The sequence below is a fragment of the Mizuhopecten yessoensis genome, unplaced genomic scaffold (genome assembly GCF_002113885.1).
Source record: "Mizuhopecten yessoensis strain PY_sf001 unplaced genomic scaffold, ASM211388v2 scaffold10849, whole genome shotgun sequence".
Lineage (NCBI taxonomy): Eukaryota > Metazoa > Mollusca > Bivalvia > Pectinida > Pectinidae > Mizuhopecten > Mizuhopecten yessoensis.
In genome coordinates, this window is record NW_018408752.1 from 56,668 (window position 1) to 81,549 (window position 24,882).

General features: G+C 35.4%; 2 protein-coding genes across 3 annotated transcripts in view; both read left to right on the top strand.

Annotated features, from left to right (window-relative positions):
• The first annotated feature begins 1,367 nt into the window (after window positions 1–1,367).
• On the top strand, window positions 1,368–12,335 carry LOC110462979 (mucin-2-like). Its single transcript, XM_021517277.1, has 5 exons — window positions 1,368–1,402; window positions 1,769–1,893; window positions 9,379–9,548; window positions 10,062–11,405; window positions 12,183–12,335. Exons 1-5 carry the CDS (start codon window positions 1,368–1,370, stop codon window positions 12,333–12,335), a joined length of 1,827 nt encoding a protein of 608 aa, XP_021372952.1.
• Window positions 12,336–24,066: 11,731 nt separating this feature from the next.
• Window positions 24,067–24,882, top strand: part of LOC110462997 — a 14,893-nt gene continuing 14,077 nt past the window's right edge. Inside the window, exon 1 of one of the 2 annotated variants that reach the window (XM_021517302.1) lies at window positions 24,067–24,153. The gene's annotated coding sequence lies outside the window, so the exon portion shown is untranslated. The other variant, XM_021517301.1, reaches the window with a different exon arrangement.

Sequence of the window (24,882 nt, forward strand, 5' to 3'; positions counted from 1 at the left end):
ACATCGTTTCAACTATCTTTTTTGTGAACAGGTAAAATATTTGCTTTTTTCCATAAGTTTGGTAATATTCCCACAGATAATGATTTGTTGAAAATAGACGCTAACGGCTCGCTTAGAGGAACGACTACCTCTTCAAGTATTTTGGTACTAATTAAATCAGGTCCAACAGTTTTACTGCTGTTAAGGTGAGAAAGACCATCATGGACATCAGTTTTCGATATATGAATTGCATTTAGGTTACTTTGATTTTGAAATTCTATGGGAGGAGGGATATCAGTTGTAGAGTCATCAACTGAGGACTGACTAGAAAAATATTCGTTAAACACGTTTGCTTTATCAACATTGTGCTCATAGTAATTATTATCATAAAGAATAGTTGGTATTTCATCAGATTTACCCATATCCTGCATAAATAGTTTTACGGTCTGCCACCAGGAGTTACTCTTAAAATCTGGATCGACTAATTTAGTGGATAACTTGTTATAGTGTTTAACGTTTGATTGTCTAATGATATTTACACACCTATTACGAGTCCGTCTGAACTTTAACCAGTCTGAAGATTTTTTAGTTACTTTAGCCTTTTTATGATTTTATTTACGTTTAGATATCATAAGCCGTATTTATTGATTCATCCATGGATGGTCGTTTTTTCTTATAAGGACGTTTTTACTAGGGACAGAAGAAGTTGTACAAGCATTAATATGATTATTCAGGAAGGTAATTACTGAGTCTATGTCAGCCATATCGGTGAGTGACAAATCGATTTCAGCCAGTAAATTTCTCAGTTTATTGTAATCGCCATATTTATATAACCAGATCTTCCTTTTGTAACAGTCCGATACGGTCTTTTTAATATTTAATGACGCATAAATTGGACAGTGATACCTTATCGGTTGGTCTAGAAAAGATTCTCCTACGTATGATCTGTCTATTATGAAGTTGTTGTTTACTAAAATAATATCAATTAAAGATGAGGTGTGTTCAGTATAATGAGTACACTCTGTAATTAATTGCTGTAGACCGTAAACGGTCATGATTTTTTCTAGATAATTTGAATTATGGGTTCGGGCTTACTGATTTACATTTAGATCACCAGTTATAACTATATTGTTTATACCTGTGTTACTAGCCTTTCTGACAGATTCCTCAATTTTTTCCCACCAGTTAATATTAGAGTTTGGAGGTCTATAAAATGTTCCGAGTAGAATATGTATTCCACGTGTAACTAACTCAATCCACACTCATTCTACTTGATTAATTTCCAAATCAACTCTACGCTTAAAAAATATATTCTTTTTCACGTAAACCGCCACGCCCCTCCTGCGTGGTCACTCCGACAGTAGCAGGCTGGATTCTGAAAACCCGGGATGTTTATAGATGAGTTTATGTCGGAGTCTGTTAGGTATGTCTCTGTGAATGCTAGTATGCTATGGGAGTTGAGTTCAGTGTATAGCACATCTAGTTTAGGACGTAAACACTTTGGACGTTTAGATGTACTAATGAAAGAGTCTTTTGAAATAGAGTGAATGAACTAGAATCGGAAGAGAGAGATGAATTGGATGATGTAGAGTTTGAAGGGCCGGGATTTAATTCAAAATCACCACATTGTAACAAACACAGGGACATATGTATTAGGATGTACGTTGTTAGCACAAGCACTACATGTAGTATAGCTTGGTGAGGGGGGAGTTTCCTGTATGGTATTTCAGAAACGTTGTTTGTTATCTGCATTGCTTTTGATAATCTTGGTCACCTTTTCTACGGGCAGTGGGGAGTACTACAAAACCGGCAATAACTTAGAGAGCGCATTTGAAGCGTGGAGGTCCCGCGGGGAGAACCTCACCACACCAGGATACCTACGTCAGTGTACCCTGTCTAACCTGGACTCCGGAGGTAACTACGTCTATGGTTCTAACTACCACAACCCCTACTATGACTGCTACAAGCTCCACCATGGCAACCCCATTATCTTCCATTAAAACCTCTTCCACTGCAATCGCTACCACTATGACATCATCGCGTCCGAATGGTGATAATAGTCATCCAGGTCCAATTGGCTAGGAAAAATGTGTACCTTACCAATACCGTCTTAATTGCGGGTCCGTATGTTTTCGATTGAAGATTCTTTTTTTCTTATAGCGGAACCATATGATTTGTGGAAAGGATTTCTTCTTTCATTTTCCATTTATATCTCTTCTCTCCTGTTTCTGGAGTTTATTTTTCATATGTAATTTTGTAATAAAGCTTTGTCTGTCCGATTAGTATGTGTGTGATATGTGCTTTTATAATATATGTAATTCTATCTTCCACATAAAATTTTCCACTATATTCACTTAAAGCGCCAAGAATGTGTATATGATTGTTGTGTATATATCATTGTATATGAAATGCACGTTTTGATTGGATAAGGATGGAAATATGGTTTTATCATGTAAAGCCCCTCCAACAACACTCGAATTATACCACGTTTCTAACCGAAAGAAAATGAAAATGCAGCCATGCTAAAAAAATTGGTCGGATAGTTAATCGACAAAATTGGAGGACATTTGAATACATTTTTCGACTTATTTACGGAAATTAAACGTAACCGTAAAGATGATTTTGAGAAACAAAACGTGTCCATAACTGTATTTATAAAGATATAAAACGTTACTGGCAAAGTACATGAATATAAATGGAAAGGAAAATTATTATTGTACGTTTTAAGAAATAACACGATTTCTTTGGTGAAAATGATATTTTAAAAAAAATCAAAGCTTATAATAAATTCTCTATTTCAACATTTCGCCGTTAAACTAAGATTATATATCTTAAAAACAACTCTTATATAGCTGTGTAGCTTTTAGAAAAGAAATACATTGCATTATTCTTACAAATGTATTTCTTAATGTTTTTGCAGTTCTGCAGAAATAAGATGTAGAAGTATTTGTGTATCTTAAAGACACCAAAAAGCCCCCTAAAAGATTATTTACCAAATATTTAGACACCAATATGTCATATTAAAAGATACATGTATATTTGTCCATAACCGTCATTACTTCAAGAGATACAACCATGCCATCAAAGGGAAATAACTCTTACTTATAGGGTTAAGATATGTCATTAACATGCTATATCAACATATTTCCAAAAATCGTATTTGAGGAACGGGACAAAAGCTCGATGCCGTTATATCTGCTAATGGATCGATGTTTAAGATCGAGCGTATGGTTTTAATGACTTTAATTGAGACTTTGCAAATAGAGTTGCCTCCGATCCATTTAAGTTATAAACTAAAAAATGGAAATTTAAAATCCTTCCTATTTACCATAAAATGACATTGAATCTAATAATGCACATTCTGATTGGGTTGAAGTCAAAGCAGGGTCCCTCAAGGGTCAATTCTCGGCCCGCTTCTATTTCTTATCTACATAAACGATATCGTTAACAACATAAATTATGTTATTAAATTATTTTCAGACGATACATCACTATACATGATTGTCGATAACCCAACCACTACAGGAACCGCTCTTCAGGCAGATCTACAAACACTAACAAACTGGTCGAAATCGTGGTTGGTAAGCTTCAATCCTAAAAAACCCGAAAGTATGTTAATTAGTGAAAAACAACCAAGACCTTATCACCAACTATTGTACATGAATAATGAAGAAATAACAAATGTCGAAGTACACAAGCACCTAGGAGTATTTTTTTCAAATGACGGGAGTTGGGTCAAACATGTAAACTACATTATTAATAAAACCTCAGTCAGAATAAATATTCTACGTTCTCTAAAATTCAAACTCGACCGAAACACATTACATTCTATTTACTTTTCATTTATCAGACCTATTATTGAATATGCTGACGTAGTGTGGGATAATATAACCGATGAATATAGTGCTAAACTGGAACCAATTAATACTGAGGCAGCTAGGATTGTATCTGGTGCAACCAAACTGACAAGCATAGACGAACAGTATATAGAAGTAGGCTGGAACAAACTAATTGAACGTAGACATCAACACAAACTAATTATTTTCCACAAAATGTTCTACCAAAATACCCCCCAATATCTCAACCGTCTTGTACCACAATCAGTCACTGGAATACATAGCCATAATACTAGACATTCGGATGTTACAACTATCGCTCCCATTCATTGCCATTCTAATGTGTATCCAAGAACTTTCTTGCCCTCTGTTATCAATAGCTGAAACTCTATTCCAGTTAAAGTCAGGAGAAACCCTTCCATTTATCAATTTAAATCACATATTAAACGCAACAACATAAAACACTGCTCATATGGCTCACGTTTACTACAAATATACCATGCTAGACTACGCATGTCATGCAGCTCTCTTAATGAACATTTTTATAGGAAAAACATTGTTAGATCCCCTCTATGCGCATGCGGTACCATTATGATGATATTGTTATTAATGTATACATGTTGTTTGATAAAAATTGGATTCTGAGTAGCCCCAACCATGCACGTATGCATGTATGTATGTATGTATGTACGCATGCATCTATGTTTGTATTCATGCATGTGGGAGCGTGTGTGTAGGAGTGCATACATTTACGTACGTGGGTGCATGACTATGCATGCAGCCATGCACACGAATGTGCGCAAGTAAATATAATGTATGTATGATATTGTAGATATATGTGTTTATGATATGTGTTTGGATGCATACATGGATGTTTTTGTGCGATCATATGTAAAATGAAATAGCTGAGTTGCTAACATAAAAATAGATCAATTGACTTCTGATTTATGATCTTATGACGTCTTTGAATAAGATTCTTAATCAATGACCTTTGTATTCATATTATAACATATATCATATGTAAAGTAAGTCATGTGGATGGTCTTTCCCGATACCATGAGGACAAGAGTGAACAGGAGAATGACTGGCGTATTAAGGCACGGGATGTGACGAACAATTGATCAGCAATAGTGTATGGAATGTGAACAGTCTATCACAACGACTGTCTGCGTAGGGGGAAATCCATATGATAATGAGTATCATAGAGTATATTTTTTATTAGCATTATAATGCAGCTCGTTTATTTAGATCTTACCTATATGCATATATATCCCTTTCTTGAATCAGTATGAAAATCAATCATAAAGTGTTTTAACGATTACGCAACAGGAGGATTTTTCTTGACCACAAAACACTGATTTTATGAATATAACGTATTTTGTACATGTACCATATTTTACACTGCATTTCCCCAACTCTCTTCTAACTTCCCCTGTAATTTATCCACGTCACTATCCCTAAGATATAGTTGATATGTTGGTTATGATGAAAGGTAACATATTTATACTAGTGTATTAACACTTGTTTCTGTCTCCAATTCATTTATGTATAATCATATTTGTATTATGTATTACATATGTTATGTGAATAAAACAAAGTTTAAACTAAAAGGTGACCAGGGTGTTTAAGTGGTTAACATTAGATGTGGCCTTAAAGCAGATCAATAAGAATGAAGGTGCTGCCATGGTACTTCCGGTGCCGCTGAAGGAAGCAAGTATATAGTTGTATAATATGTCGCCAAGTGGTTTTCGACTACTCGGGGATTCATACACAGATTTAAACACAATAGTTGTGGTGGTAGAGGTCAACGGAATGTCTGTAGAGCACGTGGTTAGTACTGACAGAGGCGAGGATTGTGTGGAATAGCAAGTAGATGATTCCGGTGACGTTACATCACTAGAGGACGTCGACTGGATCCAAAGTCGCGAGTTCGGGTTGGAATCGTATGTTACACTTACAATAAACATTCCTGACTGAAGGTGATGTTTGTCAAATCCGCTAGTTTTATGTATTCGTCGGTATTCATGGTAACAACGCTAGTTTGACCAGGGTCAAAGTTTATGTACACCCCAGACCCATCTACGTAATTTACGGCGTTGTAATGTCCAAAGCTTAAAGCAACGGGAGACGACAGTTGAATTACATTATTTGAGTCAGTAATATATTTCACAAGGCTAAAAACAAGAAGCCTATTAGCATAATAAAAAGGCCAATAGCAATCGTTATCTCGTTATGTGTTTTGTTATTTTTCTGTTTAACGATGAATGCAACTACGTTCACAAACACTTCCAGAATAGTGGAAAACCCCTTGACCAACAGTATCACGGTGACCGCGGTCCTCGATCCACAGGGATACCAGGTTGATGTTGTCAGGGAGACCAGAGGGACGTCCTCGATCCACAGGGATACCAGGTTGATGTTGTCAGGGAGACCAGAGGGACGTCCTCGATCCACAGGGATACCAGGTTGATGTTGTCAGGGAGACCAGAGGGACGTCCTCGATCCACAGGGATACCAGGTTGATGTTGTCAGGGAGACCAGAGGGACGTCCTCGATCCACAGGGATACCAGGTTGATGTTGTCAGGGAGACCAGAGGGACGTCCTCGATCCACAGGGATACCAGGTTGATGTTGTCAGGGAGACCAGAGGGACGTCCTCGATCCACAGGGATACCAGGTTGATGTTGTCAGGGAGACCAGAGGGACGTCCTCGATCCACAGGGATACCAGGTTGATGTTGTCAGGCAGACCAGAGGGACGTCCTCGATCCACAGGGAACCAGGTTGATGTTGTCACATATATCCAAGAGATTCAAAACTAGCTCAGCGATATATGTCACAGTCCCAATACAACAGAACAGGATGAGAAAACCCAAAAGAGCATCCGAGAACGGGCCAAACACTAGACGTTGTTTTATCCTACTCACCTCGTAGTACGGCAGCCAATCCGTGACCAGATCAAAGGTCGAGGTTAAAAGTGTGAGCGTTAATACGAAGAACTTTGACTTCATTATATACCTTGATACCAAGCACTCTAAAATGATACAATTATGGTAAAATACAAACTAGAACAATAGGCAATATAACAGTCACAAAACGTATAGGTCATCTCAAGTTGATGTAAATCGTTCTGTAATATGTAATTGCATATGTTGTTTCCGTGTGGACACATAAATTAGATTTTTGATTTTCAATTATTATTTTTTTCAAAATGAAAGCTTACATAGCTAAAGATATACTAAGATGTGTTCATAATGACATTAACTGAAATGAGCTGCCGTACAGAGGTAGGATTGACTTTAAATTACATATTCGTTTACATACATATATACAATAATACATTTGTCATAAATCCAAAGACAATAGGAAACATATTGTGAGAGCAATCGAGGAGATATCAGTTAGGGCACACCTCACTTAATACGGCTTCCTACAGGAAATGAATATATATATCCTTCTTAGTTATAGTACCGATGATACATTCTTGGTAAATTTGGATGTTGTCTTCTTCCTTACTTCAATATCCCACAGGAGGACGGCATCTTATAATTAGCCCGTCGGACTTCGTTGGACATACGGGCAATCTAGCATCCTTCCTAAGATAGCCCTTTAGTACTGTTGAGTCTTGTTTTCATACTGAACAATTACAAAATTCAATGGGAAAGGGGAACAATGCCTTCAAATCAGTGGTGCGGTCATGTGCATCAGGATGGCACCAGCATTCGCCAATATATCTATGGATCATTTGGAAAGTAACCTACCATTGATAATTCCATTGATATTGCGAACAGGTTTCACACACAAGACCCAAATTTCTATAGCAAAATACATTTTTTGGACACCTGCTCCACATTCACCAACGGCAAAATATGCATATATCATATATATTGCAAGCCCACCGACACCCATGAATACCCCCACCTCAAGTTGTCACCCACCAAACACTGCAAAAGCATAACCCAACTCTGAGATGACGTCGTCGTCTTGTGCTATGTTCGGAGCGAAGGTACAACCTACTCTTCAAGGTAGAAACAGCTGTTCAGATTGATCATGAAATCGACAGAGTAAAGAACATTGAGGAAGTAGTATATTACAACACAAAGTCGGACCTAAAACAGAGACAGTGTGGTTACCTTCCATCCAAATATATCATATCTGTCGAATAGATTTCGGACGCACGGGCAAATATTAACGTTCGGTACACATTCACCATTCCAGAACCTTCACTGCTTAATTACCGTGGAAAAAATGTCTATAATTTGTGAAACGCTTTGAGACGATTTCCTACCAACTGGGTGGTGATAAAGCGGTATATAAGAACCTCGAATTATTATTATTTTTATTATACATGCTCTGGTAATCAGCAGCAAGCTTCCAATACCCCATCTACTGCTACTGTCGTTTCATGACATGTAAAAGCAAGATGTACAAACTCTGTCCGTTCATCAGCACCACCAACACGTTAAAATGTGAGGTCAACAGACTTTAGCCAGGGTCCTGAAAATCAACCAATGTGGAGTACCTGACCATTTGTGCTAGGTGATGAAGGAAGTATGTTGGGGAGACTGAAACGCTACTTAATCGAATAATTAACAACCATCACGAATAAGCGCCTGGACCTGCAAGTGCCCAGACATTCGAGTGTGCCGACCATGGCAGTACAAGCAGTTAGTAGATTTATTCACCGTTTTTATTTATTCACCCGAGTACACGATCTCACGATAATGATTACAGATATTTTTGCACTAAAAATAGCCTTCGGCTACTGGGAGGCAGAAGGGTTAATTATGCTTTAATATCAGTATATCAATTCCGTTATAAGTGATTAAATGTTATAGAACTGATTCATGGTAACTGTTGTGATATATAATTTGTTTGTGTTGCTAAGGGGGCGGATTACCTCGAAAGCTTGTCAGTTCCCTTGCTTGCACTGTCGCTATTATTATTATATATACTACATGTATATATCTATCTGATAACAATCAGTTTGAAGTTTGAATTTTAACGATCACTTTGAGTGTCCTTGTTGTCAATTAACTTCACACCTTCCTGTAGCTGACCACACTGTTTAATTGTGTAAAGTGATTCGTTGCCTGCGGATCAGCCGTATCCCATTTAACAAAGCGATTTTCTTAATGGGTCTAATGCATCCTTTTCATTTTTCATCATATCACATGTCGTTATAGACACTATCAGCAAGTTGAGTCATGTGACATATTACAAAATAACCGTGAGTTTTGCGACAGTCATGTCTAGGTCAGAACCACAATTGTTTGGAATCGATTATTAAGTGGTATGGTTAAAAAACAATAACATTTCCCGACACTTGATAACAATAATGAAGTCAACGTTCATTTCATTCTCGATCAAACTTTTAATCTCGACCTTTGATCTGATCACGGATTGGTTGCTGTATTATGAGGTGATTGGAATAGAACAAGGCCTCGTGTTTGGACCATTCTCAGATACTTTGTTGGTATTTTTCATTCTTTTCTGTTGTGTCGCGTCTGTGACATATATTGCTGAGCTTGTTTTGAACCTCTTGGATATATGTGCCGCTAAAGATGATTTACTTCCCTCTGGTCTCCTTGACAAGATCAACCTGGTATCCTTATGGATCAAAGACGTCCCCATGATACTGATGAGTGTGTACATAGCGGGATGTCGAGATACCGCGGTCACCGTGATACTGTTGGTCAAGGTTGTGTCCACTCTTCTTGAGGTTCTCGTAAATGTAGGTATCATTATATCTAAGCACACCTATAACAAAACACATACCACAGTAACTAAATTTAATAAAAAACAATCTTCTAAATGGCTGACGATCCCGCGTGTTATTGGTCTAGTTATTATGCTGATTGGTTCCCTGGTGGTGTTAGTTCTTGGAAACTATTTCACAGACTCGCAAAATGTGATTCAAATATCAAGTCCTCTTGATTTCAGTTACGGAAAGCACAACGGCATTAATTATTTGAAGGGATCTGGGATTTACATGAACTTTGACTCCGGTCAACCGGATGTTGTTAACATGAATACCGATGAATGGGTTACACTGCTTAATTTGAACAACATAATATCTTTTCAATCACAAACGTTCATGGTCCGTATAACCTTTGATTCGAACCCGAACACGCGACTTTGGATTCAGTCTGTGTCCCTTAGTAACGTAACATCTGCGGAATCATCTTTCTGCTATTCCACACAATCGCCTTTATCTGTGCTGACGACATGTTCTTCTGATCTTCAGTTGAACTCTTCCTTGACATCTATTGTGTTTAAATTCATTTACGAAACTCCGAGTAACTTCAAACCACTTGGGGACATTTACTACAACTATGGAGTGGCATCCCTCACAAACACTGGAAGTTGTTTCTTTACTGCGGCGACACCTTCATTCTCACTAAGCTACTTTAAAGTCACGTCCAATTTAGAAAGCATTAACCCTTTGATGAGTGTATCGGACGTCAGTGTGGAGTACTACAAGGCTGGTAGCACCCTGCGTTCTGTCTCCGAAGCTTGGAGGACTGGGCACCTTGGATGTAATCCAACCGGGAGATCTGTACCCAAACATGACATCTCCATCAGGATACCCTGTCTCGAGTGGGAATCAATGGTTGCCCCAGATACACTTCAAACTACTTCGACCTTATCCCCCACATCTATAACAACATCGAATACCACTACTACGGCTGCAGCCAATCCCAATACACGCACAACGAGCGTCAACAATTCCGGGACACTCGCTGTCACCGAAGTTCCTACAACTTCGCCCAATTCAACTTCTGAAACTACAATCATATCTCCTTCAACTAGAGCTACTTCAACTACGCCCATCACAACTCATTCAAGTAAGAATTCTACAACTACTCCAACAACAGACACAACACCTTCAACAAAACCAACAACCCCTACAACTACTCCAACAACAGACACAACACCTTCAACAAAACCAACAACCCCTACAACTTCTCCCACAACTTCTTCAACTACTCCATCTACAACCACAACTCAAACAACTTTAACTCCTACAACTACTCCAACCAAACCAACAACTTCTCAAACAAATACTACAACTACAACTTCCCCAACAACAACCTCAACTCCTATATCTGCAACTTCTTCTACAACTACAACCACAACCTCTACAACTACGCCAACGTCTCCTTCAACTAAATTTACCCCGACCACAACCACAACACCTACAACTACGCCAACGAAACCTTCAACTTCTTCAACAACTACTCCAACTTCTCCAAAAACTCCTACAACTACACCAACAACTACTCCAACACCAACCACAACCCCTACAACTACCCCAACAACTACTCCAACACCACCCACACCCCCTACAACTACACCAACAACTACTCCACCACCACCCACAACCCCTACAACTACACCAACAACTCCTCCAACACCACCCACAACCCCTACAACTACACCAACAACTACCCCAACACCAACCACAACCCCTACAACTACACCAACAACTCCTCCAACACCAACCACAACCCCTACAACTACCCCAACAACTACTCCAACACCAACCACAACCCCTAGAACTACACCAACAACTACTCCAACACCAACAACAACCCCTACAACTACACCAACAACTCCTCCAACACCACCCACAACCCCTACAACTACACCAACAACTACCCCAACACCAACCACAACCCCTACAACTACCCCAACAACTACTCCAACACCAACCACAACCCCTAGAACTACACCAACAACTACTCCAACACCAACCACAACCCCTACAAATACACCAACAACTACTCCAACACCAACCACAACCCCTAGAACTACACCAACAACTACTCCAACACCAACAACAACCCCTACAACTACACCAACAACTACCCCAAACCCAACCACAACCCCTACAACTACACCAACACCTACTCCAACACCAACCACAACCCCTACAAATACACCAACAACTACTCCAACACCAACCACAACGCCTACAACTACACCAACAACTACTCCAACAGCAACCACAACCCCTACAACTACACCAACACCTACTCCAACACCAACCACAACCCCTACAACCACACCAACAACTTCTCCAACACCAACCCCAACCCCTACAACTACACCAACAACTACTCCACCACCACCCACAACCCCTACAACTACACCAACAACTACTCCAACCCCAACCACAACCCCTACAACTACACCAACAACTCCTCCAACACCACCCACAACCCCTACAACTACACCAACAACTACCCCAAACCCAACCACAACCCCTACAACTACACCAACACCTACTCCAACACCAACCACAACCCCTACAAATACACCAACAACTACTCCAACACCAACCACAACGCCTACAACTACACCAACAACTACTCCAACCCCAACCACAACCCCTACAACTACACCAACAACTTCTCCAACGCCACCCCCACCCCCTACAACTACACCAACAACTACTCCAACACCAACCACAACCCCTACAACTACACCAACAACCACACCAGCCATTGTGAATTGACAGATATTTGTATTTCATCTACTAAAATCCTCTTTATTTTAAAACTAAATCAAACTCATTTTTACTATTTAGGTATTTGTATTACTTTGTTGCGGATCATTATTAGAAAAGATGTGTTTAAATGTTTATATTGATAGAAAAGGGGAAATCTATGCTTAACATAGATATGTGGTAAATATTACTAAAAGGCAGTTAAAGTCAGAGACTCGAAAACAGTTGATCGACATCAAAGAAGACGCCTCATTCAGTGTCTTTTATCATTGAATAAAGGCGACTAAAACGAAATTGCAGCGGGTTAAGGACAGATTATAATTTTGCTAATTGATCTTCAATCACAAGTTGTGTGTAAGATGTGGATAAGATGAAAAGTCCGAAATTACAGACCAGTATTTGTAAATGAGACATGTTCTTCCCGAGCTTTGTTTCATTTTCATTGACCTTAAATTAAATTGTTATTGAAATATCTTCCACGTTTTTCTCATATGTAAACTGTTCTGAAAATTTAGAAATTAAAAGGTATCCCATGAGGGCTATGGAAAAATTAGGAATTATATATTTTCGTAAGAATTTAACAATACAAATTGTTTTGGTTGTACTGACATAACAGCGGTTGCCATGTTTGGTGATACACGTAATTGTTTGTGTAGAATTATGTGCTCCTACAAAGGACAGAATCATGTGGAAACGACGTGTAAGTCACACAAGATAAACATACACCACATAAATTGAAACATGAAACCAAACTATAACCTACCATAGACATCCACAAAAACTAGTCGTTCCCTCAACCACGTGTGGTACCCGTCGATAAGGAAGGTATGTAGGTCACTGGAGATACGAGATACTGTGAATCATTATAATAAACTCTGGGATATTATAGTTGGAAAGCACGTCAGTTTTGATAACGTACAGACAGGTTGATATTTCCTGATTTTTTTTATTTTATTACGTAGCAAAAAATGTTAACTTTCTGTTAATACCACACTCAGGAAATAAAACGTGTCAAAGATATACAATTAAAAAACACTTTAATTTCATTTTCTTACGTGCTCTAAATAATTCGATTTTTACATTATACAATGCATACGCAGATACGTACGATGCAATGGCGATGCCCATGCTAAAATGTGGTCGACCAAGCAGGAACACAGAACCGGTGAGAAAAGGGTAAAGGTTGGAGGCTAATCGATAACACCGTAAAGCAAAAGTGTACATCAATGAATCCTCACGCAAATTGAATGCACTTTCGGATGACAAAGGGTTTGTCCATTACTAAGTGTTTCGAAGCTTTAACTTGAAAGACGAGAACTGAATTGACTAAGAGTAATACTCAGCACGTTTATTGTGTAAACATTACCTCTGCCTCGGTAAAAGATATAGTCGCTATTATTTGGATTCTGCTCTCGTGACATCGTTTGACTTATGCAATTTTACCCGCAGGTTTTTTTCCGACAAATTGCGGCAAGGAGACTTTAATATGTCAAATGGTTTGGATTTCTTTTATTGTTTTTGTTCTTTTGTATTGTTGTACGGTCCATTGTCAATTTAAGTCCTTTATGGCTATAACACTAGAACGTTCACAAAAAGTCATACTGCTACTTAAAATGAGAGGTTCCAATGTTTAAAGCAAAAAACATCGATAAGAAACGAATTGGTAATAAAATAAAATATCATTGCATTTCGTATAAATTTATCGAACGTCAATAATTATACATAAATGGTACAGATATTGTATTATATCACTTTTTCATAGATTTTACATTTTAAAAGTTTATACGCATTTGTTTTAAATATGCGCATTCGATCACAAAATGTTTGACTGTAAATGATTATTCGAAAGCATGACAATAATTTTCATTTCATAAAATGTAAGCATGTGCAATGTAGGTAAGGTATATGTCTAGTCGTGCGAGGACAGCAATATAGGTAAGGTATATGTCTAGTCGTGCAAGGACAGCAATGTAGGTAAGGTATATGTCTAGTCGTACGAGGACAGCAATGTAGGTAAGGTATATGTCTAGTCGTGCGAGGACAACTTACTGTTTCGGTCGCCTCTACTTGTTACGCATGAACCCATATAAGGTTGAACTGAAAATAACGTTTTCTATGGAAGGTTTAAAATCAGAGTAAGGCAGTTTATAATGAATTCCGGTTGTAAGTTAAGGGTTGCTACATCACCCCTTTTATGATTATTAATACTTTCTAGTAAGGACAACCAGTCAAAGCAAAAAAAGGTTTTCTGATGCTATTGTTTTCATTTTTATCTAGAGACAGATCAATTTCAATCGCTTCAGCTGAGAAAAATAGTGGCATTACATGGTAAAAGGCAGGAAGAAGATATATTACCCACAACACAAGCTGCTATCTCCTGCACCTTAGAAACGTCGGTATATAGAATATAAGTGGAGATTGCTTCGAGAGAATACCAGAAAAAGAGCTGTCGTATTGGACCTGGAAGTTATTAGATTTATTGTTATTATACAATACTATACATCAGACTGTCTAATGGTCCATGGTTCAAATTCGAACATGCTATGAATTCCAAATGATGAATGGTATAAATACGAATTTTCAAATAGTTTTGCAGTCATAAGGAACATTACTAAAACATTTTGTTTAAATCTAACTCATGGGGTGTTGTCATTCTTTTAAATTATAGTTTTGAAAGCAAAGTACATAAAGAAAAGAAAGACCTGAATGGGAATTCCCTTGCTCTGGATATTGACATTGAGGGTTCCAGGACAATACTAATCTCTCTTTATGGCCCAAACCAAGATAATCCTGACTTTTATGATCAAATTACAGATACAGTTGATAGTTTTGGAAATGATAACATAATAATTTGTGGGTATTTTAATTTAGTTCTGGATCCAGATTTGGATTATGATAATAGTTACAGGAATGTTAATAATAGTACGGCTAGAGATAAGGTTTTAGAATTAGAAATTATCATTTTATTGACATCTACAGGGAATATCATCCGAATAGCAGGAGATTCACTTGGCGTACGTAGAAGTAACCCTATCAAACAGGCTAGATTAGATTTGTTTTCTTGTTTCATAGAACCTTTTATCAAGTATAAATAACTGTAGTATTGAACCTGGCTATAGATCAGATCATTCTGCCCTCATTATTACTTTGAAACTGAATGAATTTAAAAAAGGTAAAGGTCTATGGAAACATATATTATTTGCCTGAATATAATTTTTGATTCCATTAAAATTATCCCTGATAAAGATATACAGTTTATAATAAATTATCAGCTTTTTTGGAGACTTTATTAATGGAAATAAGTGGTAGGTCTATTTCATACTCATCGTACAGGAAAAAACAAACAAAACTCAGGGAGGAAGAGATTAAAAAATCCATATCAGTAATAGAAGCTGAAACAAACCCAGACCTGGAGCAATTAAGGGAGAAGAAAAGTGAATTAGAATCTATTCGTTTGGAGAGAATTAGTGGAAGTATCATTAGACCCAGGGCAAAATGGGTAGAAAAAGGAGAACAACCAACATCTTACTTTTTCAATCTTGAAAATAGAAACTATATTTCTAAAATGATTCCCAAAATTCAGAAAGAAAACAACGATATTATTTCAAAGCAAGAAAATATTTTAAGGGAAGGAAAATCTGTTTATGAAAATTTATATAGATTTAGGGAGGTTGTTAGCATTGATTTAGAATCGCAATGTTCCAAAACTAAGTAACGATGAATCTCACAGCTTAGAGGGTAGAGTAATATTTTATGAAGCAGGAAAAACTCTTAAAGAAAGAATTTTGGAAAAATGTAAGTACTTTTGTTGTTCGTTCCATAAATTATGGTTTTTCAATTGGTCAGCTTTCAGTTACTCAAAGACATGGTGTAATAACTTGTGTCCCCAAGGGAGATAAATCACGTCATTTTTTTGAAAAATTGGAGACTCATTACACTTTTAAATATTACATGTAAAATAGCATCTGGGGTAATTTCACGTCGTTTTAAAACAGTATTGGGAATCATTATCAATGAAGACCAGACAGGATTTTAATCGGGGCGGTACATTGGGGAAAATATTCGTACAGTATATGATCTGATGAAGTATGCAGAGGATCACAACATCCCAGGAATGTTAATGTCGATAGATTTTGAAAAAGCTTTCGATTCAGTTTCATGGGTATTAATAGATAAAGTACTTGGCTATTTTAACTTTGGGGAAGATGCAAGAAAATGGGTAAAACTTTTCATAATAATGTAAGTGCATCTGTTAATCAGGGGGGGGGGGGGGCAATATTTCTCAACATATTAATATTGAACGTTATTGAACGTGGATGTCGTCAAGGTGATCCTTTCGCACCATATATTTTTATACTCTGTGCTAAAGTTTTAGCAGCAAAAATTAAAAAAAACAATAACCTCATTCATGGTATCAATGTTGAGAATTCCGCCATTTCAAATGTGTAGTATGCAGATGACACTGGGTTGATATTGGATGGGTCAGAGGGGTCTTCGAAAGAGTATATCTTTAAATTAAATAATTATGCAAAAATATCTGGTTTGAATATTAATACTAGTAAAACACAGGTTATATCGATAGGAAGTATGAAATATAGTGAAGATACTTTTATGCCAGAAGCAAATTTACAGTGGGTAAGAGATAAGTTCACTGTTTTAGGTATAGACTTTTCTGTAGATTTAAGCCAAATTCCTGAATTTTGATAATAAAATTGTAAAACTTAAGGTAATGATTGATACATGGAAGAGAAGAAACCTTAATCCAGTAGGAAAGATTAATATTATTAAGTCACTGTTGATTTCACAACTGAACTATTTGTTTATTACTTTGCCAAATCCACCAGAAAAAAATATCACTCTTTTAAACTCATTATTTTATTTTTTTATTTTTTGTGGAATGGTAGATGTCAGAAGATTAAAAAAGATGTTGTTATTCCAAACTATATGGAAAAGGGGGGGGGGGGGGGGGGGTGTTAAAGATGGTTGATGTATATGCTTTCATTAATTCTCTAAAGCTAGGTTGGGTAAGAAGAATTGTTCAGTCATCAGGCAAATGGAAGTTAGTGTTGAACACAATTTTTGATATAAAAATGTTGCTCAATTGTGGAAAAGAACATATTCATTTAAGTGGTTCTAGTTGCAACAATTTATTTTGAAAAGATGTATTCAAAGCATGGGATCGACTTAATAACTCTAAATTTATTAGGCTTAATAGACAAGATTCCATTCTAAAACCTCCGCTTTGGTATAACAATGATATCCAGGTAAATAATAAGTTTGTTTTCTATTCAAACTGGTTTAAGGCAGGTGTATTTACATTGAACGACCTAATAAAAAAATCAGATAATTTTACCTTTTTTTTCATTTGACGAGTTTCTATAAAGTTTTCAATTCAATACAAACTTTCTGCAATATCATAGATTGGTATCTGCTATCCAACGTTTTTTAAGAAGACATGATTTCCTGAGGGAAAGACTTTCCCAGCCTATTATACCACTACTATTTAATATATTCTTTAAGAGTAAGAAAGTTTCTAAAGATTTTTATAATATTATTATCGCTCCAGTGACACTGCCTACTGGAACCTAAGAATGGAATCAGGAGTATAATATAGATAAAGAGAAATGGACAAAAAAAATTAAATTACCTTTTGTAGTCACGAAAAATTCAAAATTACAATGGTTCCAAGTTCGAATTATACACCGTATTTTAGTAACAAACACTTTTCTTTTTAAAGTCAAACAAGTCAAAGTCGTTTGTGTACCTTGTGTAATATGGAGCATGAAACTATAGTGCATTGTTTATGGGAATGTAAAGAGGTGCAAGCTGTACTTCAGAGATTTGAATCTCTACTTGATATACTCCTGATTCATTTTGCGTATAATAAGGAATCTTTTTGGAAAAATATCACAACACTCGAGCTATGTGGACAACGAAATTTTAATTCTTATAAAGCATTACATTTACAAGACTAGATGCCTGAGCAACTCTTTGAATCTGAATGCACTCATTGATGTCATCAAAGATAACTTCCTTGTTCAAAAACATATAAATAAAAGCAGAAATGTCTACATTCAGAGGGAATTTGAACTTAACTGGAAGAAATGGAAACCTTTATTAGAATTATAGTTGTTTAATAATGAATACTTTTTTAACAATTGCTATTATCGCCAGGACCCCGACATAGCCTTAATGTGCAACATGGAACTATATATGTAATCAGAATACAGTTTAGTACATAAATAAAGAGTTATGAAGCGTCTCCCCCCCCCCCTCCCCCCATTATTGGCAATGTTTAAAACAAAGGTTAAATATAAGTGTGTTAGCTGATTATAGGACGTTAAACAAAAGAAATGCAAACAAAACCAATAGCATCAAACAGTTACTCTACATTGATCTAAAGCCAGTAAAAAGTCGTAGTCAAAGGGAGTCACTAAAACTGCATATTTGTGGATCAGATCATTTTTACGAATGTAACACTCTGCTGCGTAGATTGAAATCTCTCAGCATTTATTGTCTTGTCTTTATTTGAATGTATTGTAGTAATATTTTTATATGTCTTTTATTATAATGTATTGTAGTTCTACAATTAAACGAATTAAGAAAAAGAACTTACCTCGTTATGAAAGAGTGACCTTTCAAATGAATGGAAATGTATATCATAATAAACCTCAATATCAAAGTTATGTATGTATCACATTTAATCATGAAAAATATAATAGTATGTTTAGTCATTATGAACAGCGGTTATCCGCGAAAAGTTTGGACTCAGAACTGACACTTGTTTCAGATTAAGACATATATGTTGGAAATCAGTAAAATAAATCATTACTAAATTTTAGTGTATACCATAAGACAGTGTGATTTTTGTTTTAAAAGAGTTATTTCCGTTGGATCACAAAATACAGTTTTAAATGCTGTCATGCGCACTGCAATTTTCACATAGCAAACTGTATTACAATCCACACGTGTCAAACTCGTGTTAATCCCAAAAGTAGAATAGATCACGACAATGTAAGTACAATGTGCTCCTGTCGCCTGTTTTCAATTATTACTGACCTGTTTAACAATGTTGAAGTTAACGAGATCGACTGCTAAACACAAAGTATTATCTATAGTATTTCTTAGGTGCCCGTCGTCTTACCAGATATATTTAACAAAATGAATGAATTAAGTTAATTCACAAATTTACCACTTATATAATCCTTTTATTGATGTCATATTTTGACAATATACGAACTAGTTTAAAGGACAGGAAATGCTTTCTTGTTTAGTTTAAAACAGATTAACTGATAAAACAAAGACACATAAAAGGTACGTCAAAAGGACAATCAACGCAGCCCAACCAAACAAATAGCAACCATCCCGTTAAGGTAAAAGCATATGGTAGATGAAAGATTTATGATATGGTCGTCGATTAAGTAAAAAACAAAAACAAAAGCAAACTTATAAACTAACTAAAAACAAAGCAAATAAAACACAATCGCAAAAATAAAAAAGACAACCCATGAACGGGTGGTAACATGCTAGTATATAGTAACATAGACACATATACCATAGCGTTAACAAACAAGCATACGAGAAGGTCTAAAAGGTCCATTTATATAGACAAATAGAAGATAATTATAACATAAAGTTAACGTACACATGAGAGGTTTTTCCTGAAAATGTCAATGAGAAGAGTAAAATACAATTGTATATAATAGCTTATCATACGACCCTGCGAATGGTTTCAGAAATACTATTACCGGAAGATGGAGGCATGTACAGTAAACACAAAAAAACATGTACAATAGAAACATAAAAAACATGTACAATAGAAACATAAAAAAACATGTACAATAAAAACATAAAAACATGTACAATAGAAACATGAAAACATGTACAATAGAAACATAAAAACATGTACAATAGAAACATGAAAACATGAACAATAGAAACATAAAAAACATGTACAATAGTAACATAAAAAACATGTACAATAGTAACATAAAAAATGTACAATAGAAACATCAAAAATGGACAGTAGAAACATAAAAACATGTAAAATAGAAACATAAAAACATGCACAATAGAAACATAAAAATATGTATAGTAGAAACATAAAAACATCCACAATAGAAACATATAAACATGTACAATAGAAACATAAAAATATGTATAGTAGAAACATGAAAACATGTACAATAGAAACATAAAATAATGTACAATAAAAACATAAAAACATGTACAATAGAAACATAAAAAATGGACAGTAGAAACATAAAAACATGTACAATAGAAACATAAAAACATGCACAATAGAAACATAAAAATATGTATAGTAGAAACATAAAAACATGCACAATAGAAACATGAAAACATGTACAATAGAAACATAAAAATATGTATAGTAGAAACGTTCAAACATGTACAATAGAAACATAAAAACCTGTACAATAGAAACATAAAAAGTACAATAGAAACATGAAAACATGTACAATAGAAACATTAAAACATGAACAATAGAAACATGAAAACATGTACAATAGAAACATAAAAACATGCACAATAGAAACATAAAAATATGTATAGTAGAAACATAAAAACATGTACAATAGTAACATAAAAACATGTACAATAGAAACATAAAAAATGTACAATAGAAACATAAAAATATGTATAGTAGAAACGTTAAAACATGTACAATAGAAACATAAAAACCTGTACAATAGAAACATAAAAAAGTACAATAGAAACATGAAAACATGTACAATAGAAACATTAAAACATGAACAATAGAAATATGAAAACATGTACAATAGAAACATAAAAAAGTACAATAGAAACATGAAAACATGTACAATAGAAACAATAAAACATGAACAATAGAAACATGAAAACATGTACAATAGAAACATAAAAACATGTACAATAGAGACATATAAACATGTACAATAGAAACATGAAAACATGTACAATAGAAACATAAAAACATGTACAATAGAAACATATAAACATGTACAATAGAAACATGAAAACATGTACAAAAGAAACTTATAAAGTGTACAGTAGAAACATAAACATAATTATGAGAGAATTCAAAGATTCCTGCTTAAAACAGCGGAAAAGTAAGCTTTTTTCCCAAAATATGTGACATCTGTATATACGTCTACCAGACTATAGACAAGCAAATACTAACGCAGACAGGACCATACGAATGTCTAACGTGTTATATTATGAAACAACATAAATAGTTGGCACGGTAGCTCTTACTACGGCCGTGATATTTTGAATGTTGTTTATGGTTTAACAAATCTAAATAAACACGATATTTAAACAGAGTTGTTTCCCCTTCAACCATTTGAACAGTCTGATATGTTTCATATAGTTATTTTGTGTTCTGAAAAAAAGTCCGAATCAGTTAATTTCCCTATTATTACATGGGAAATGGAACCCTTTACAGGTAGAGAGTGTGTGCTGATTTGGTGATAGGTCCGATAAATATTTATATATAAATACACTTTGTTAATTTCAATATCTTTAAAGGAAATAACAATATGTATGCAACGGTACAATAATTTAACCTCGGCATTTATAAGGTAATGTTAATGTGTAGTTAATGTGGGCCAATATATATATTACAATGTCAACATATATAGGTGTTTGAAGGAACAAATTTGCGACAATGATACTTTGAATGTGTATTGTGCGTCTGATACCAAAAGACATGTTCCTATACATGAAAGATACTCAGTAATTATGCTATTGGTTACAGCCAGATACCATTTAATGCATAATTATATTTGTCTGATAATGTATCAACTTGTTTCAAGAGTTCACGTGGTTACTTTAGATTTTACACTAAGACATTTACATATAACCCTGTCTAGTCCAACGACCTTCTCAATGTTTTGATCGCCTTTTATCCCACAGCCAAACATTGACTTTATTCCTTACATGCAATAACAGTTTACTCTACAAACTTAACCTTTTGTTAAGTGCATTTGTTCAGACATGTTTTTGTCTGTAAGGTTGGTGTTAATGACAGACTAATTGACAAAAAACACGTTAAGATAATGTTATAATCGCATACCGTATCCTATACACACATCAGGACCAGGAGAAGCGTGATGAGAATTTTTAATACGAAGTTAATCCTCCGCTATTCACCAGATAACACGGATCAGTTTATTATTCCTTACAAGTTTATACACTCTCAGGGTTTGTATTATTAGATATAAGTTGAATTGTTCATAGTTCGATTTTATTACATTCCTGTATATTGCAAATGATATAATCAGGATGTGACTAAGAAATAGATAGAGACTTTGTTAGAGAGAAAACCTACAGAAGAACAAATGAGTAAGGTACAAGGCAAAATACTAATTATATTGTTATCTACTATTGCTTAACGTTACAAAGTATAAGGTATGCCAACACATCGATCAACTTTACCTACACACTGATCAAGCTGTTTGTTTTCTTCTAGATGTTTAGTACGATACACTTATCCAAAACTAATATAAAGAACATAACATAATTTATTTTCATTTATCAAAACAATGCGGAGATATCAAACTAAAAATAGAAAAACAGAAAAACATTTGGTAAAATAGACAAAACATTTAAAACAGTGTCAATACAAAAGGAAAATTAACTAGATCTAAAACTATCACTGGAAAACGGAAAAGGAATCACCTATTGGTTCTTATAGTATTATCACTGCACCATATGACCATTACGTAAATAGACAAATATAAGGTGTTTGTTTAAGTAGTGGTACGTCCGACTTCACAACCGAGTAGTTCGGTTATCCATTAGACATATAGAGTGGATTGTAAGACAAATATAAACATTGCGTACAGCGACAATGTTGACACTTACATGTATTTGACACAGGTAAACTGTGTTATTAAACTAGTTTTTTTTTTCATGTAAATAGTCCATTTCTGAATAAAGTCAAGCTTCAAGGTTAAAAAAAAACACTCGGGGACTGAAGTTCCACCAACAGTGTTATCCTATCGTGACATAAAATAACAAGTTGAAGCACGAAGAGATTACCCATAAATAAAAATAAGTTTTGTGTTTAAAAGGTCTATACAACAGTACAGGTAGTTAATGCAGATCGAACCCACTCCGGTAAGAGACCCTGCGTAGTAGCTTAATAGTCAACATCCCTGTATATACCAAGGAGACTCAGCAATTCAACTTTAACATTAAGTAAAAACTCTATAAACAGTGATGGCTAGTTAATTGCTACAGTGGAAAAGAAATTAGAAGATCGTGAAATTAAACTCGTCATTTTGACGAAGAATATGTTAGTTAAGTACGAGGTTAGGGGAAGAAACTAGAAGATGGATTAAGTCAAACTCAGTATCGATATAAGGATATTGTGAATAACTTGATATCTAGCCTACACAATTCATTTTTATTTATTTTCAGTCATAGTTTTTTGGGTTGGTATCTTTCCTTGTCAATGATTGTATCTTGAATTAGAACAAGGTGTTAGTATGTTTTATTGTTTAAACAGTCGTCGCCTGAAATAGACGACCATATCCTTAGCCGTGGGACTATTGACGCTTTCCGTTCATGTGGAAACTTGATGCAAATTTTATGTGATCAAATATTTTCTAGCTCAAAGACTGTCATTTACAGATTTAACTCTATTCAGAGAAAAATAGAACTAGATTTAAAGTTCCGGGGTACAATGCATGAAGCAAAACATTCATCACCTCCATGTATAAGGTAATTTAACAGACAGGTATGGACATGTTTGTACAGTGCGGTGCGCGACTGTCTGACAATGCCCTATAACAATACGTGATATTTACCTACACTCACTCAGGTAAGTTTCAAAGGTAGGACATATATTTTGTTAAAGTATTGTCGTATCCTTTCTACCTTTAGTGCTCGTGCTATTACGAGTACTTGTGATAGAAATATTGTCGATTGACTGGTGAGTTCTGTATACACCCAACACCATCCTGCACGGTTGATGTGTTGACATCCTGATGGTACGTATTAAGATGATCTCTCTCTGTAAAGTTAAAATCGGGATATTTAATCCTGTACTACTTATGTAAGGGTAAACGTATGCTCACTGGAGTACATTGTTTTGTCTACAAAAATGCCAATGTGTTCGTGTGTACTTACATTAGGTCATATTAGAGAACTTCTCTGTCTCTAGAATAGCATATCATTTGTAAATAAGTAAACTGTTTTAGGTTTAAACATCATTTCAGTGGTAATTTGCATATAGTTCTACAGAGTTAATTTTACGATATTGTATGATTAAAATTGCTTGAATACTGTCGCTATTTCTTCTGTGTGGAGTATTTACTTGCCTCTTTCACAAATGCTAACATATATATGACAGGATAGAATTGTATTCTTCCTGTAAACGTTTACACACTCATGTAGGCAAGTGTAAATATTGCCATTCTTTATCGAGTGGTAGCGTGTTAAATCTTCAGTTCACATTATATCTAACAATACTCATTGTTAATTAGATCAAAGTTTTAATCAAATGATAGTTACTCAACCAGTCTGCAGGGGGGGGGGGGGGGGGGGGGGG

Coding starts and splice junctions, on each gene's coding strand:
- LOC110462979 (XM_021517277.1), top strand. CDS start 1,368: ATGTTTATAGATGAGTTTATGTCGGAGTCTGTTAG. Junction 1,403..1,768: donor TTTATGTCGGAGTCTGTTAG/GTATGTCTCTGT, acceptor TTCTACGGGCAG/TGGGGAGTACTACAAAACCG. Junction 1,894..9,378: donor GTCTAACCTGGACTCCGGAG/GTAACTACGTCT, acceptor GTGCCGCTAAAG/ATGATTTACTTCCCTCTGGT.